Source organism: Pezoporus wallicus, unplaced genomic scaffold, assembly GCF_028554395.1.
Source record: "Pezoporus wallicus isolate ANWC-B61680 ecotype Strahan unplaced genomic scaffold, APGP_CSIRO_Pwel_v1 contig_4816, whole genome shotgun sequence".
Taxonomy (NCBI): Eukaryota; Metazoa; Chordata; class Aves; order Psittaciformes; family Psittacidae; genus Pezoporus; species Pezoporus wallicus.
The window spans coordinates 3,602,154-3,616,860 of NW_026640990.1; the positions used below are offsets into that span (position 1 = coordinate 3,602,154).

At 37.8% G+C, this 14,707-nt stretch overlaps 1 protein-coding gene across 1 annotated transcript in view; it reads right to left on the reverse strand.

Annotated features, from left to right (window-relative positions):
- The window catches only part of FAM13C (family with sequence similarity 13 member C), a 127,392-nt gene that overhangs the window by 14,106 nt on the left and 98,579 nt on the right, over positions 1-14,707 (reverse strand). Inside the window, 5 exon segments of the mRNA XM_057421521.1 lie at positions 1,283-1,494; positions 3,749-3,830; positions 5,247-5,385; positions 6,644-6,854; positions 12,379-12,529. Of these exon segments, the coding sequence (XP_057277504.1) occupies positions 1,283-1,494; positions 3,749-3,830; positions 5,247-5,385; positions 6,644-6,854; positions 12,379-12,529 (795 nt within the window).

Below are 14,707 nucleotides of genomic sequence, written 5' to 3' on the forward strand. Positions count from 1 at the left end.
GAAGTGTAATTAACCAAAAAAATGAGTGGGACAGAGACGCACACCCAACTTATAAGAGATTTTTCCTGGCCAGGATTTCCTCATGGCATCTGTTTTGCTGTCATTTCACCTCACTCCTTGCATAATTAAAATAAAAAATGAAAATAAGATAGTACAGTCTGCACTGTTGGGATTTTCGGACTACATACAGAACAGCTTGGGTTTGTTGTCATCCTTCATTTTCTTACAAAGGAGTTCTGGTTATGAAACACTTTTTCCATCTCAGGTTTTCAAAATCAGTAGTTTATAAAAAGAAATTATTAAAAAATCAGTCATGTATGCAGAGCTCAAGATCCTCAGAAGCACACATCATTATACACAGTTTTATATAGTAACTGGCTGTTTAAGAACAAACACTAGAAGAAAACAAACCAAACCAACCAAGCAACCAAACTAACAAAACAAAGACTTATCTGCTGGGTATTTTTTGCTACTGAAATCCACCCAGGATCAATTCATTGCCTTGCTCAGCTGTATATCATCAGTAATAGCAGCATCATTTGACAGCAAAAATAGCCAAAAAAGTAGCATTCTTATGAGCAGTATGTCTTGCAGAACAGCTTTTGGCAGACTCTATAACATGCCAGGGGTGTGAAGGTACAGCAGGATTTTCAATATGTACTAATTTCAAAACAAAAATAAATTGCCACCCAAGCAAGCATGTTTCATGGAATATTGCTCCTACATTTAGAGCAATAATTGAGAACGTGGAAGAGCAGAAGCAGTATCAGATCAGAAGGGCAAAGCAGTCTGGATGGTTGTGTTATCCACATGATCCTAGTGCAGTGCCATCTATTGACTGGAAAGAGGCTTTCAGCATTTCTCAGGTGAGAGGGGAACTTCAGGAATGTTTTTACTCACACAGTTTCTGTGGACTTAAACTAGGAATGCTTTTGCTGATGTTACCTTCAATACACTGGAATACACACTTAACTGCACACACAACCTCAAGTAGGTAAGTTTCAGCAGTGCCTGGCAAACAGCTTTATACATGCATCTCTGAGCAAAAAGCATTTAGCACTATATGAAAACCCCTTTTGCACCTCTTTTTCTGTGCAACTCTTGACAGAAAAGTAGACTTCAGAAAACTGCACTAGAGTTCCCATCTTGAGAGAAAATGCACTGCAGTGCCAGAAGTCATAGGATGCACATGCACCAGCATACCCTGAGACAGCTACACTCTAAATAATATCTGCCTCAGATGATAATGCTCTGAAAGAAACAGCCATAACTTCTTAAATACCTTAATAGTCTCAGGAAGATTGAAGTGCTGTCTTTTCTCCTTTAATCTTCTCAATACACTGTCCATGGTTTCTTCTACTGAGGGACCTGGTTCCATGCTTGTGGCCTCCTGTGTCCCAGCCTCTTTAGAGGTCCCAGTGCTTTCACTATGATCATTTCTTTGGGGTGCTCTAGAGGTACAGTTTTGCTCTTCTGACATTCTTAGTTTCAGCTCTGAAAGGAAAATTACTTGGTAAGTAAATTGATTAGAAATATTTGCAAAGAAGTTTCTTCCAATACTACAAGAAAAAAAAAAATCCTATTTCTTGCACACAATTATGTATTTTTCTTTTCCCTCGCAGTCCATCTTTGACATAAAAGGTGAGGACTGAGGAGACACAGGGTTAAAAAGTGGGCCTGGGTAGGAGAATCAATGCAGACTTTCTGTGGGAGTGAGATTAGGAAAGGGGCTTAAAAAGACAAACAGCCCTTGAGAATATTTGTGGGAGGTTTGAGGGGGAAGAAGAGGGGATGTGGAAGCAGAGCTCTCTCTCCCCCTCTTCCTCTCACCAAACCCATGCACTCTCAATTGATTTGATTTCTGGATGAGTAAAAACATGTCCATGCATGCTGTGGGGATTGTTGTCTAAGGATGCAGTCCTTCCTGGACACCTTCCTGGACAAGAGGTAGCATTTCCGCAGGCACCTGCCATGCTCTCACTCCAGCTGTGCTTGCCTGCTCTCCTGTGCTGCTGTGCAAGTGAGGAGAGTGAAAGCCCTCACCTGAGCATGGCTGGGGAGCCCAAACTGTGTCACAGAGCCCTCCATGCCAGCTGCCAGGCTTCTGAAGCCATGTACTCCAGGTCTGCATAACCAGTCCAGCTCTTCTCTAGGGCAATTCAAACCATAACGCTCCCTTTCAGAGGCTGCATTGCTATCCCAGCCAGGCTGCTGAGCTGGTCCTTACATGGAGAACCAGACACTGTTTCAATGACTTCCCTTGGCAGAAGAGTACCTGAGCAACCAAGCAGAAGACGTAGAGGTTACAGCTTGGCCTAGCTTCCCAGTCAGCAACCTGCCTGGATGCAGTAAAGGTGTACATATACTAGCCTGATACCAAGCCAAAGACCATGGAGCTCTAGAGACCTGCACAGAGCAACAGGGAAATTGACTTAAGGCTGGAATTAGCACACACAAACTCAGGCTTTGTACCTATCAGTCGTATGACTGGCTGGAGAGGGACAGTGTGCAAGGCAGGAGACTGATGGCTTCAAATATGTTTGATTAATTGAAATCTGCACAGAGACAGAAATTTTTTTTTCAGCTGTGACAGTCTGAGGATACAGGTCAGGTTTGTAGGGGAAAACAATAAACTCAGAGAGCTAAGAAGGATGGACAAAGCCTTACAGACTTGAATGACCTACAAGCACTTGAGTGTTTTTCTTTTTTAGTTGTACTTGTTTCATGAACATTGTGAATCTTGCTTCAGTTAAAAGCAGGATAAAAAACTCAAGGGTGTTCACAGGATTGAGGCATTTTGGGTGTGAAGGTGAGGCTGATCTATGAAAGCTAGGCTCCTTGGCTAGTTGAAGGAATGGTTTAGTTGGAGAGATAATTTTCAGAAAGTTAACTATTTCCTCTCACTTGCCCTTCCTGGATTTGCAGCAAAGTTCAAAGGGGAAAAAAATTCAGATCTAGTAATCATGCAGCATAGTATTTAAGAGAGATTTTTCCAGAAGAAATTTACTGAGTGATGAGTTTCTAATTCTTTATTTACTACAGTCACACCTTCTATAGCTACATTCTTAACAATATCAAAACCAGAGATGAAAGATAATACTACAATTTAATTAGTAGTGAGGATCCATTTATAATGGAAAAATAGATAAATTATAAATAGCCTTTAAAAAAAAAAAATAAAAAAAATCAATCACTCTTGTCTACACTCTCCCTGAAGGCAAGCATGTGACACACCCACAGACGTTAGTGGGGTGGTACACAGACAGTCAAGGGCAAAATTTGACCCTGAAGACCAAATCTAATATCAGGGAAAGATCTGGTTTTATGATCAAAAAAGTAAAAACTTTAAAATTGCATAACCTCAGTCCTAAAGGAACATTTTGCACTACATTTGAGCTATTACAAGGACACTTTCAACTTTGTAGTTCTGTATTTCAGACACATATAAAAATATCCAGAATTGCCTTTCATATGAATGTTTATAGTGATGAGGGAGAGGTGACATCTTTTTCCTCTTCCCCTTTTTAGCCTTGTTATGAGGATTGAACTGGCTTACATTTATCCCTGATTTCAGGAATCAAGGCAAATCATACCCTCTAATAAACTTTGTTGTCATTGAGAGAACTATTGCCATGCATTGTGAAAAATAAGCACAACATAGAGGTTAGAAAATTAGCTCTCAAATATTCCAGATACACTGATGCTTCCAAAAGCTTTGGCAAAAAGCGAAGTGACATGCTATATGTACCTTTGAGCTGCTTACGACCTTTGGCCAAATCATTCATCCATTTCAGAACTTCAGGATTGGAAGTCTTGTCACCATGAGAAGGCTGAAAATAAAGCATAAAGGGAAGAATAAAACAAAGGAACTGGTGGTTATACAAGCAAACAGATAAAAACTTATCCACACACAGTGTGCTGAAAAATGTCCACAGTTCCAACTGCACTATATCATAGTGTCACGAAGAGCATTTGGCTTGATCATGATACAAATTTGTCATGACTTGTCTCTCCCCATTGTGACACAGTGCTACATGGGTCTGAGTATTTTGGCTCTGATCCTAAAAAAAAACCAAACTTTTAAGTCCTTAACTAACTGGGAAAGTAATTTCAGTGACTTCAAAGTACTGATCAAATACATAATGTTGGTCAAGTTCGTAAGTATCTTCCAGCTTAGTAACGCAAGCATTCTTTCCCTTAAAAGGATAAGCTCTTACTGCTTTAAGACAGGGATTCTCTTGTGAAACAGCATTTAAAAAATTTCAACTGAACTCCTGAATTAATCAAAAAGTCCCGTGCAACAGAGGATGAACCACAGAATCTTTGCATATCAGTCCTTTCTTTGCATTTAGAAATTGCCTCCAAATTAAAAACAATTTACACTGGATCTTCAACACTCAGACATTAAAAATGGCAAAACAGTTTTGCAAAATTAAACCTCTGAAATAATTTTTTTTCTGGTCACAGTGCTAGAAATGACTGTTTAGGTATGAAATTTTACTCCTAAACAGATATAATGACCATAAGGCAGTACAATTCACAAATGTATGATTAAGTTTGCAGACATTGATGAAATTACAAGGTAATATATAATTTGCTTTATTTTCATTTTAACGTAGTCATAAGGTATCACAAAATTCCCTGTTTCATACTGTACATAACATGACAGATGTTTTGTTACATTTATACTGCACAATTCACCTTACAAAAATTAACTTGATATGAGCAACGATCTTGCATACACTGCATAAAGCATACCATTGACCTCAAACAACCACCTCCCCCCAGCAACACATCCTAATTTTTATTTCTCTAATTTCTGCCAGTAGCTTCTATTGAGCTGTACGCTTTGAATGCTTACAGAAGTCTGCCCAAATGAAGGAATGTTCATTGAGAAGTAACAGTTTACAAGCAAATGACTTCTACAAAGTAAATAAGTAGCTTTCCATCTTTTGGATCCTTTCAGTTCAAAAGCAGTCAGCTATGCTTCACTGACTCGCACCTCTCACGCATCTAGAAGATGGGTATTTTGCAATAAAGATAATTCAAAGAAAATGTGAATTAGAGTCTCAGAACTACTGCATACCCTGAAAGATAATAAAAACATATTCCCTCATTGATGATTATCCTATTTCATTTTACCAAAAATACCCTTTCTGTTATTTTTTCTGCATAAGTTTTAATACACTGAGATTCTTGCCTGCCTCTTGCAGTGTTTCCCTTTACCTTTTCAGTTATTATCTTACCAGGTATTTTCTTTCTTGCTCAAATTTTTCTTCATACTTCCTAATTTTTCTCTTGAGACTCTGAAGATGCTTGGTAAGTTGTGCTACTGTGTGTGGTTCTTTGCAGTCTTCACAGTTACATCTAGAAGAACTTCTTGGCCTGCAAAAGTCGAAAGCAGAGTAGCTGGATCAAAAAAGTGGCTATACTGAACCATGCCTTGTTTCAGGCACATTTAATGCTCTTCTAGCACTCCAGAATACATATTTAAGTTCTTTCACCTAGAGGCAGTTTAGTCTTACAAAGCGAAACTAAAATAATTTCTTTTGCTTGAAGATACCCCTAGAATATACTACTGGGTTCACCATATTTCTTTTACCCTTTTTTTTTTTTTAGTTAATTGTGGGATTTTTTAATATTTTTCAAAAGTTTAATCTAGTAGGTCACAACCTGGTCCAGTATTTACATCTTATTTCACAAATCTTCCAACTGTAATGGGAGACTGTAACACCATGATTTGTCAAAGTAAGCTCAGGGAGATTTTTATTACCAGAAATAAACATTTTCATTTTGAAGGCTCTTCAATTTGTGATTTTTTACAATTTCAAATAATAGGTCTGATTAGTGTTCATATGCAACTGAAAGCTATATACATAAGATTTTAAGAAAGTTTGGTTTCTGGAGATTACATATATAGGCTGTTCATATGTTCTTTGACATTCATATCTAGTGAATGATGGGAGCTATTGTGTTATTACAGCTGAAATTTTTTACTTTGATAGCCCTCTCTACGTTCACTCTTCAGAATAATCACTAACTTTTAAAACTGTTTCTTGCTAACTATAATTAACAAAGATGACAAACAATAGCCTGCTGTGTTATCAGTGAAAAAATGCTAGATCTTGTTTCTCATATCACAAATTAACCATGTCAAATTATGCTACACTATGAAAAAACTGTAGCTGAAGTATGTAAGAAAAAAAATAGCTGAAAAAAACCTGAAGAGTCAAAGACAGCCTTCCAATATCTGAAGGGGGCCTACAGGTATGTCAGAGAGGGACTTTTCATCAGGGACTGTAGCAATAAGACAAGGGGTAATGGGTTTAAATTTGAACAGGGGAAGTTCAGATTAGATATAAGGAAGTTCTTTACTGTGAGGGTGGTGAGGCACTGGAACAGGTTGCCCAAAGAAGTGGTAAATGCCTCATCATGGGCAGTGTTCAAGGCCAGGCTGGACAGAGACTTGGGTTACATGGCCTAGTGTGAGGTGTCCCTGCCCATGGCAGGGGGGTTTGAACTAGATGATCTTATGTCCTTTCCACATCAAACCATTCTATGATTCTATGATGATATGATTCTATGATTGTAGATTGTATAAAAATTATTTAACATATATAAGAATTAAAATATAATTTCTTACATCATGAAAGGTTGAGCACTTGGTGGAGAAGGGGCAGACTCTGTGTCTAGATTAAATCTCTGGCTTTGGCTAAAGATAGAGCAGCGTGGTGACAAAAGAGGATTGTCGCCATCTGTAATGTGATACAGCAGTCGACTGGTCCCTAGGGAGTGATGTTCTTGAGGGCTGCTGTCCATGTCATTCTGCCAGTCTCTGTGAGCTGGCACAGGCTCTAGAAAGAAAGCATAAGCCAATACAGACTGAGGGTCACACACAGGATATTTAGCTACCCAGATAAATACATATCTACACTTACAGAAGTATTCAAAGCATAAGTATTCAAAGTAAACAGCAAATAGCTCAGCAAAGTATCACATGCAGGATGAATGTACTACAAAGGATAAGAAAATAGAAAGGATGGTTACTACCTTAGCATAAAGCAATTTTGAGTTCCAGGAGAGAAGGTAGGTAGGTATGTTTGTAAGCTATAATGTAAAGTATAATACAAAGATGGAGAGTTTTCCAGAATAGCAGCATTAATTAAATTTTCATATATATGTTTGCTTTTGAAAGCCACAAAAGAAGTTTATTTTCTGATGTAGCATTTAGTCCTTTGGTCAAGAGAAAGGCAGGTCAAAAATACAACATGTCCTGATGCTAAGAGCCTCCAGTGTTGCTTGCTATATCCTGCAGAATTTCAGTAATGTTTGAAGTTGCATACCCATGGGTCTAAAACACACAATATGCGAAAATAAAAAAAAACAAAAACAAACAATAACTTTCAAGGTAGTTATTCAAGGTAGTGTGTAGTCACTGCTACTTGGAAGTCATGCTTACAGTACTATGTTAATATTGTCTTGGGCTATACAGGGAAGCCTCACCTTGGGTGCCTCAAAAGGTAAAAGATGATTTATAGAGATGGCCAAGCTAGAAGTCAGAATGACTGATTCTGGGCTGGAAAAGTAGGAATTGGTGAACCTCATTGCACTGTTTATGGACAACATGGAAAATAATGGGCACATTACAGAGCCTACCTCCAGGGAATACCAAGAGTTCATCTTCCCTTTGCTGTACCTGGTTATGCTCACGGAAAGAACTTGTAAATGTTCCCCACCCTCTGTGGGTAAAATGAGTGAGGATGATCTAGCCTAATCAATTTTTTGCTATCAGATGATTGTGCTTTAAAGCAGATTATACTTTCAGAAAGAAAATCCATAAAATCTCATAAAAGCTCTCCCTCCAAAAAAAAGAGTTAGTATATGTTAAAACAAAGAATGAGCTCTGTCTCAGGTTCCCCTATATCAGTTTCCATAGTGCATAATATTTTTACACCAGCCACATTATATTTTTTCCTTTAAAACCATGTATTTTCAGGCAGCATGCATGTTATTTCTAATCAGTATTATACCTGCAGTCTAGCATGCATTCTAATACATTTCACAGAAACTGCTTTTTCAATGGAAGTCTAAAACTGCACAGAAAAACTGTACATGGACTTATTCACAAAAGAGCGGTCAGATTTAGAAAAGTTCTTTCATCTTCACTTTCTTTCCATTTTCTCCTTTGTACATGGGACAGGACATTCCCATAGCGAGTTGGTATTTCTTTCTGGATTTTAACTGAACCTTTGCAGTAGCTTTTATTTGACCTCTGCCCAAGAGATATGGAAGCTACGAATCCCTATTGCTGCACTGGGACAGTGGGAACAAAACAGCTCTGAATGCTACCCTTGATAGAACCATTGCCTGCATAGAACGCAACTACTGAATTAAAAAATAATAGTTGTAATGGTCTAAAATATCACTTTATTAGGCACTATCCAACTCTTTTTGCTTTACAGACAACAAAAAATCTAACTTTATACTACATGATCACAATTCAGCGTGTCATGCAAAGCCTACACAGCTTTTGTATCTCTAAGTTCATCTTACTCTAACAATGCCATCAATTATAAATACGTTAAGCATTTCCACAATGAGACAATGTATTTGGTTATTGATCCTTTCCTCTAAGTACTTCATACTCTGTGAGTCAAATTCAATTCTCCAAGGCACGAGAGCAACACCCTAAACTTCAAAATTGTATATGAGATTCAAATCCACACATTGAGACATCCAGAAACACATGTGGGAAAAGCAAGTGTAGAGATTGTACCAGTCATGGGAAATTATGTACACAGACAACAGACAGTGATAAATGTTCTTCTACAAATAAAAGTATTGTTTCTTTATGGTAAGTAATCCTTCCTTAGCCCGTAAGACATAAAGAAATTAATAGCTTTGTTTGTGTTTTGATTTGTTGGGTTTTGGTTTGTTTGGGTTTTTCCTTTACTTCTGAAAAACAATACTGTCAATGAGAAGAAACTGGATTCCTTCCTTTTATTTGACCATCTTTGAACTTCAAGAAACAACCACAGTGAAGCAGGGTGACTAAGAATAGTTTCACTATTTCTCAAACACTGTTACTAAAAGTAATAAATTTTTTTTATCATCATATTAAGTAGCAGTCTCCATATTATGAAACAAAAACAATGTCATGAAAAAAAAAATGGAGCCAGTCTGTGTGTGGTCAGTGTAGTAAAAGTTTCCAGCATTTGTACTCTCATTTTCTGTGGACCTAGAAGTACTTGTCTTGCAGGAGGCGGCCTGTACTGCTGATAACCTACACAGTTACAGGTATTTGCTGCTTTTCACATCTACAACCAGGCAATTTTATTAGCCCCAACCAAGACTCAAAAATGGAGGAAAAGCACACATTCAAGACTAAACACTCCTAGAAGATAAATGCAAAGGACAAGTAGTGGCTGGAACAGCTTAGGTATAAAAGCAAACACACTTAGCTGCAGAGAATTCAAGGAGGTTTTTTTATTCAGTTAGCAAAGAAAGGGAGACAACCTGTGTTCCAGGTGAATTTCAGAATTTTTCCAAAGGCCAGGGATCTTCAATTTCCTTGGCACCAGGGCTTCCTGACGGCATTGCTCCACTAAAGCTTGCAAATTGGTGCAATTTTGGTATGGCTCCAAGAAAGGTTTTAGTTCCAACGCTGCTACAGATGCATTAAATCATTATCTAATGTCCAGAAGTGGTCAGCAAGTCGTTCAGACTTATTCATTTACACAGCCTGATTACTATAATAGAGGAACATCTCTGGATGGTAAGTTGTAACCAGACCCATTTTTAATTAAAACTTTGTGCTATCATCCTTATTCCAGTTCTGCACAGATCCTAAAAAAGACTCTAAGCATTATCCTGGGAGTAGCCCATGTATGGACCAAACATCTGCCTGTCTTCAAGTGTCTGATTTTAGCCTCTATCTTTGCCAAAAATGTGAACTAAAGCCATCTTTAGCTAAGTCAGTAAGTTACCCTTTGGCCTGTATTTACTCCATCTCATTTACTCAGCCCACCTTAGGACTGGCAAGATCTTACCACAGGAGTTAAAGCCAAGATCTGGTAACTGATAATATGCAGCATACTTCATAATGTGGACTTGGATCATATGACAAGTCATTTGGTACAAGTCTGTATTTCTTTTTCTGAAGTAAACCAATAATACACTGAAATCTGTTGTATCTAAAACGGTTATGCAGATGTAATGTGTGTATTTTTATGTTTGTGAATGCCAGTATCAGTATTTATGACTTAAAGGACATTTAGAACACCTTGTAGTCAAGTTCATCTGCTCACTGCTCAAGTCACGTAATCAATTTATACTCATATTAAAAAGCTATAGAAATTACTCAAGCTCTGCTTTTCTTTTTTTCCCTTAAAAAAACCTTGCAATTCTTCATACCCTCTTGTGATTCTTCATGGTCTCACTTCTGGTCTAATTCAAGTATTTACATACACAAAAGTAAACTCGAATTTTCTGACTGTGCTCAGAGATAAGAACTCCTGTTCATTTCTTAAAATTTGCATTCTGAAATACCTAAAATAATGTATTTTTTGTAATTTTTCTTGACTGGAATGTGAAACAAAATAAATTAAATAGACTACAGAATCATGTTTATTTTAAAAATAATGTATTTATACACTCGTAATATTAAAATTTTCATTGTCTAATTCACTGAGCAAAGGCTAATAACTAGAGATGTGGTATATATGGCACATCCTCTAACTGTGTTCTTTGCCCAGGAAAACTCTCTGGACTTCTATCCAAGTTTAAGCTGAAATAGCCAACAGTCCCAAGTGACAACTGTACCTAACTCAATGTATCAGAAGATTTTGGTAGTAATTTAAGAGACAGAATTAGGACTAGCTCTCTCAATGCAAAATGGCAAGTTATTATGCAAAAACCACAAACCACAAAGCAGATGCTAGCAGGAATGGAAGTATGTTGAAATGCATTAAATAGGTAAGTTTTAACTAAAGCACAAGTTTGAACTGCTAGAGTGACAAAGTATGCTCTGAACTGTGTGAGAGAAATGCTACATCATCCAGTATTTGCCTGTGTACCTGTAGACAGGCAAATAGGAGCTAGAGAGGGTAGCAGAAGTCACTACCAGTATGGATTAAAAGAAAATCCAGTCAAAACAGCATAAATAAGAAAAGGAAACAGTTATGAACCATCCTAACAATGAATTGAGAAATTACCAGAACAAAATAGTTCAGTAAACTATTGGAAGAGGAGGAAAACCCCACCCTGACATAAAGGAAAAGAGTCAGTGCAGATTTTCTACGGGCTACAAAATGTCTCTGCCTGTGCAGCATAGATATGAGACCTGTCTCTGCCTCAGATCCATGCTGAGGGACTAGCACCATTGCAAGTTTTATAAGGTATCAAGGTTTGTTTTTTTTTACCTAACCCCCCAGGTTATTTAGTATTTTTTACATTTACAATTTTCCTTTATTGTGCAATGCAAACCTCATACTCTAAAATTTCCTAAGTAGATCACTATCATTTGTGATTTTTTTTTGTAAATAACTCATTTCTTGCTGAAAATTCTGAGCAAACAGCTTCTAAATATGTTCTTCTACATCATCTTTATTCTGACATATAACATCAGTTGCAAACGGGTTACTGACCTATCTGCTTTAATTTGAACCATACATGGCAAATGACTTAAGTATTTGTGTATTCATGTCACTTGTCTGTGAGATGTGTTAGTCATATTGCCTTTGACCTATTTTTCACAAACAGTGATTCCTCTTCTACTGAGCATCACGACTCTGTCAGCCCTGTGACTACAAGCTATGAATTGACAAAAATAGCACTGAGCCTTAGGGCTATTCATTTCCATATTGAGAAAAGAAAGAGTGATAACACACCACAGATTGCCCAGACGGGTAATAATACAGGTTCGTGAATGATTAAAATCCATGTGCTGTAAAACTCACTTTCGCTATTTCTCTGCTGATGCATTGAATTAAAATCAACAATAGGAGAAGTGAAGTGATATTGCTCTGACAAAAAGAATGACAATAATAGAATTACATGGTATGGCAGGTGATCTCACACAATACAGAAATAGGAACAGCATAAAATTACTTGAACAAAAAGAAAACAAACTGAAAATAAAAGAATGAGGATTCTTAAAACCTGTCTGAAAAGCAAGACTCCCTCTCAGAAAATCAGAATGCTATACCTCTTTTAAGCGGTATCGCCCCTTTTTACGTTACACAGCATTTACCTCATGAAATGGTTCTTAGCATTAGCTCTGCATTGCTTCCCAAAGGACTGCAAATCTGATATTAAACTGCAAGTCACAAGTCTTTTTTATAATTGCAAATGAGAACACATCACGACATGATCAGTTACCTCCACTGCTGGCTCCATCAGCTTGAACACTGGTTTGGGCTGATGAAGGGGCTGGATCCTTGGATGCCGGCAGCTGAGGTGTTTCTTCCTGGGTCGGCAGAAATGCAGAGCACAGATCGGTTTCAAGGGCTTGTAGCTTCAATAAAGAATTCTGCAGACAAAAGCAGAACATTGGGCTAGATTGAGAACAACAGAACACAGCGATAGCTCTTCAACTCAGCCCATTAGCAGCTCCTGCAAAGGGGTGTTTCACTAACAGCTCTGCGAGGACGTGCAAGGGAACAAACGTGCACTATTCTGCGAGTTTCTTGACTTCTGGTTATTTAAATCCCAATTCACATGGATTATTCATGACACGTGGGAAAGATGACTTCGTCAGCAAAAGACGATTTATTCTAGGAAGCCAAGCTGAGGTGGTGTCCCTTTTCCTGGTCTCAAAGCAATACATTAAGCAAGTATTTTATTCATTGGACTGACATCACGATCTGATGACATTCTGTCCCTCCCCACTTACCATTCATAAAAAAACAAGTCTCCCTCTTCCAGCCACTGAGTGCCATACACAGCAGTGAACAAAGAGTTACTGAGAACACACTCCCTCATGGGATTCTTGGAAGAAATATTTTTTAATTGGCTTTTTTAGACATACTTCTTTATGTAGATGTAGCTTTCATGTAGGCAGCAGCTGCTGCTACAGGGCAATCAGATCATTTCCTATCCGTTGGAAAGGCAAAATTAACAGATCATTGTCACTTGCTGAAGATAAATCAATGAAGACAATGCTCGTTATCTATAACATCACAATATAACATCAGCTACTGTGTCGTGCTTGGTCCATTTCTCATTTTAATCTTTAATGCTGCATGCAATATTCAGCTGTACAATCTGACACAAGCATCTTGCTGTGATGTAAATGCTGTGAAAGCCCTTATCACCATCTGACTGGGCAAAATGAGTCGCTACCAATACCTCATGCACTCAGTTCCCCTCTTCCAAGGGAAACACATCTTGTCACATAAACAAAATCACACAAGGCTGCATTAATAATCACACAGCTGGCACAAAGAGAATATACGTGAAATGTTAAGTCACTGAAATGGTACATATTTTTAGAGCATTTTCTTGGGGGGGGGGAAGGGGGCAAGGAGGGGGGGAGAAAGGGGAAACAAAAAAACAAACCCCACCAAATGACAACCAACAAACAAATAAAGAAGACAAAAAAAAAAAAACCACAAAAAAATCAACCCACCACAAAAAACACCACCCCAAAAAAAACATGAGTTGCAATAGAAAAAAAAGATCCTCAAAAGCCTCTTTCCCCACTATGTCAAAGACATGAAATCAATTTACTGATTCATTTAATGAAATAACAGATTTATTGGAAACATTTCCTTTGTGTAAGTTTCTCACCTATGTAGTGAGTAGTTTAATGTCTTTGCATTATTTTAATTGTAACACAGCTCTTTTATAAACCTAGAGATGCCAGTGGTTTTAGGTTAAAAAATAAAGAAGGAACCTGATTTGGCTGAAAACAGCGGGGAAGACTTTCAGCCTTGATCCTTTCATTCCTTTTCTAGAATTCAGGTGGTGAAACAGGAGCAGAAAGTAGTGCTTTCTAGGAGATACCTCAAAATAGGGAAGTTTCAAAAAAGCACAAGATCACCATAACTAGATCCAGTGACCCTCTATGTCAGGAGTGCTTCAAAATTTGTATCCTGTTCCACAAAACAGATCAGGTTGCAAACACCTGGACCTTGGCCTCAGCTTAGGCCAAAAAGGAAATCCAGAAAAACTTCCTTCTTCTGGTCCCAGAGCAAACAGTTCTGACCATTCCTATCAGAAGCAGCTTAATTAGAGACATGTGAGCAAAGAAATGGCTTGTGTTATACATTTTAGGACTAAGTTCCTCTCATCTGTTGTCAAGATATAATTTGACATATCCTCCTATAATACCAGAAAGAAGTGATTGCAAGATCAAGCACTACTGTTCTTTAAAAATACGGCATGATCTAGAGCTGGTTTCTATAATATAAGGCAGAAGGTACCCTTACTATTGACAGGCATAAGTTGCATTAACAACCTAGCATCCTCTGTTCCTGTTGCCATTTGTAAGGATAATTTATCCATCTTGGCCAGCAGTGCCTTAAGTTCCTCGTCACTTACTGACACTGTTTGGTCCAATATTTTACATATATTATTTCAAATTGATCTGTCTCCTTTGACCTGTCTACTAGAAAGAGTGTGCCGGGTATGCAAATGTCCCGAACATGGTCTTTGTAAGTGAAGACCAATATGATGAATTCACTCAGCTTCTCTGTTTACAGCCATA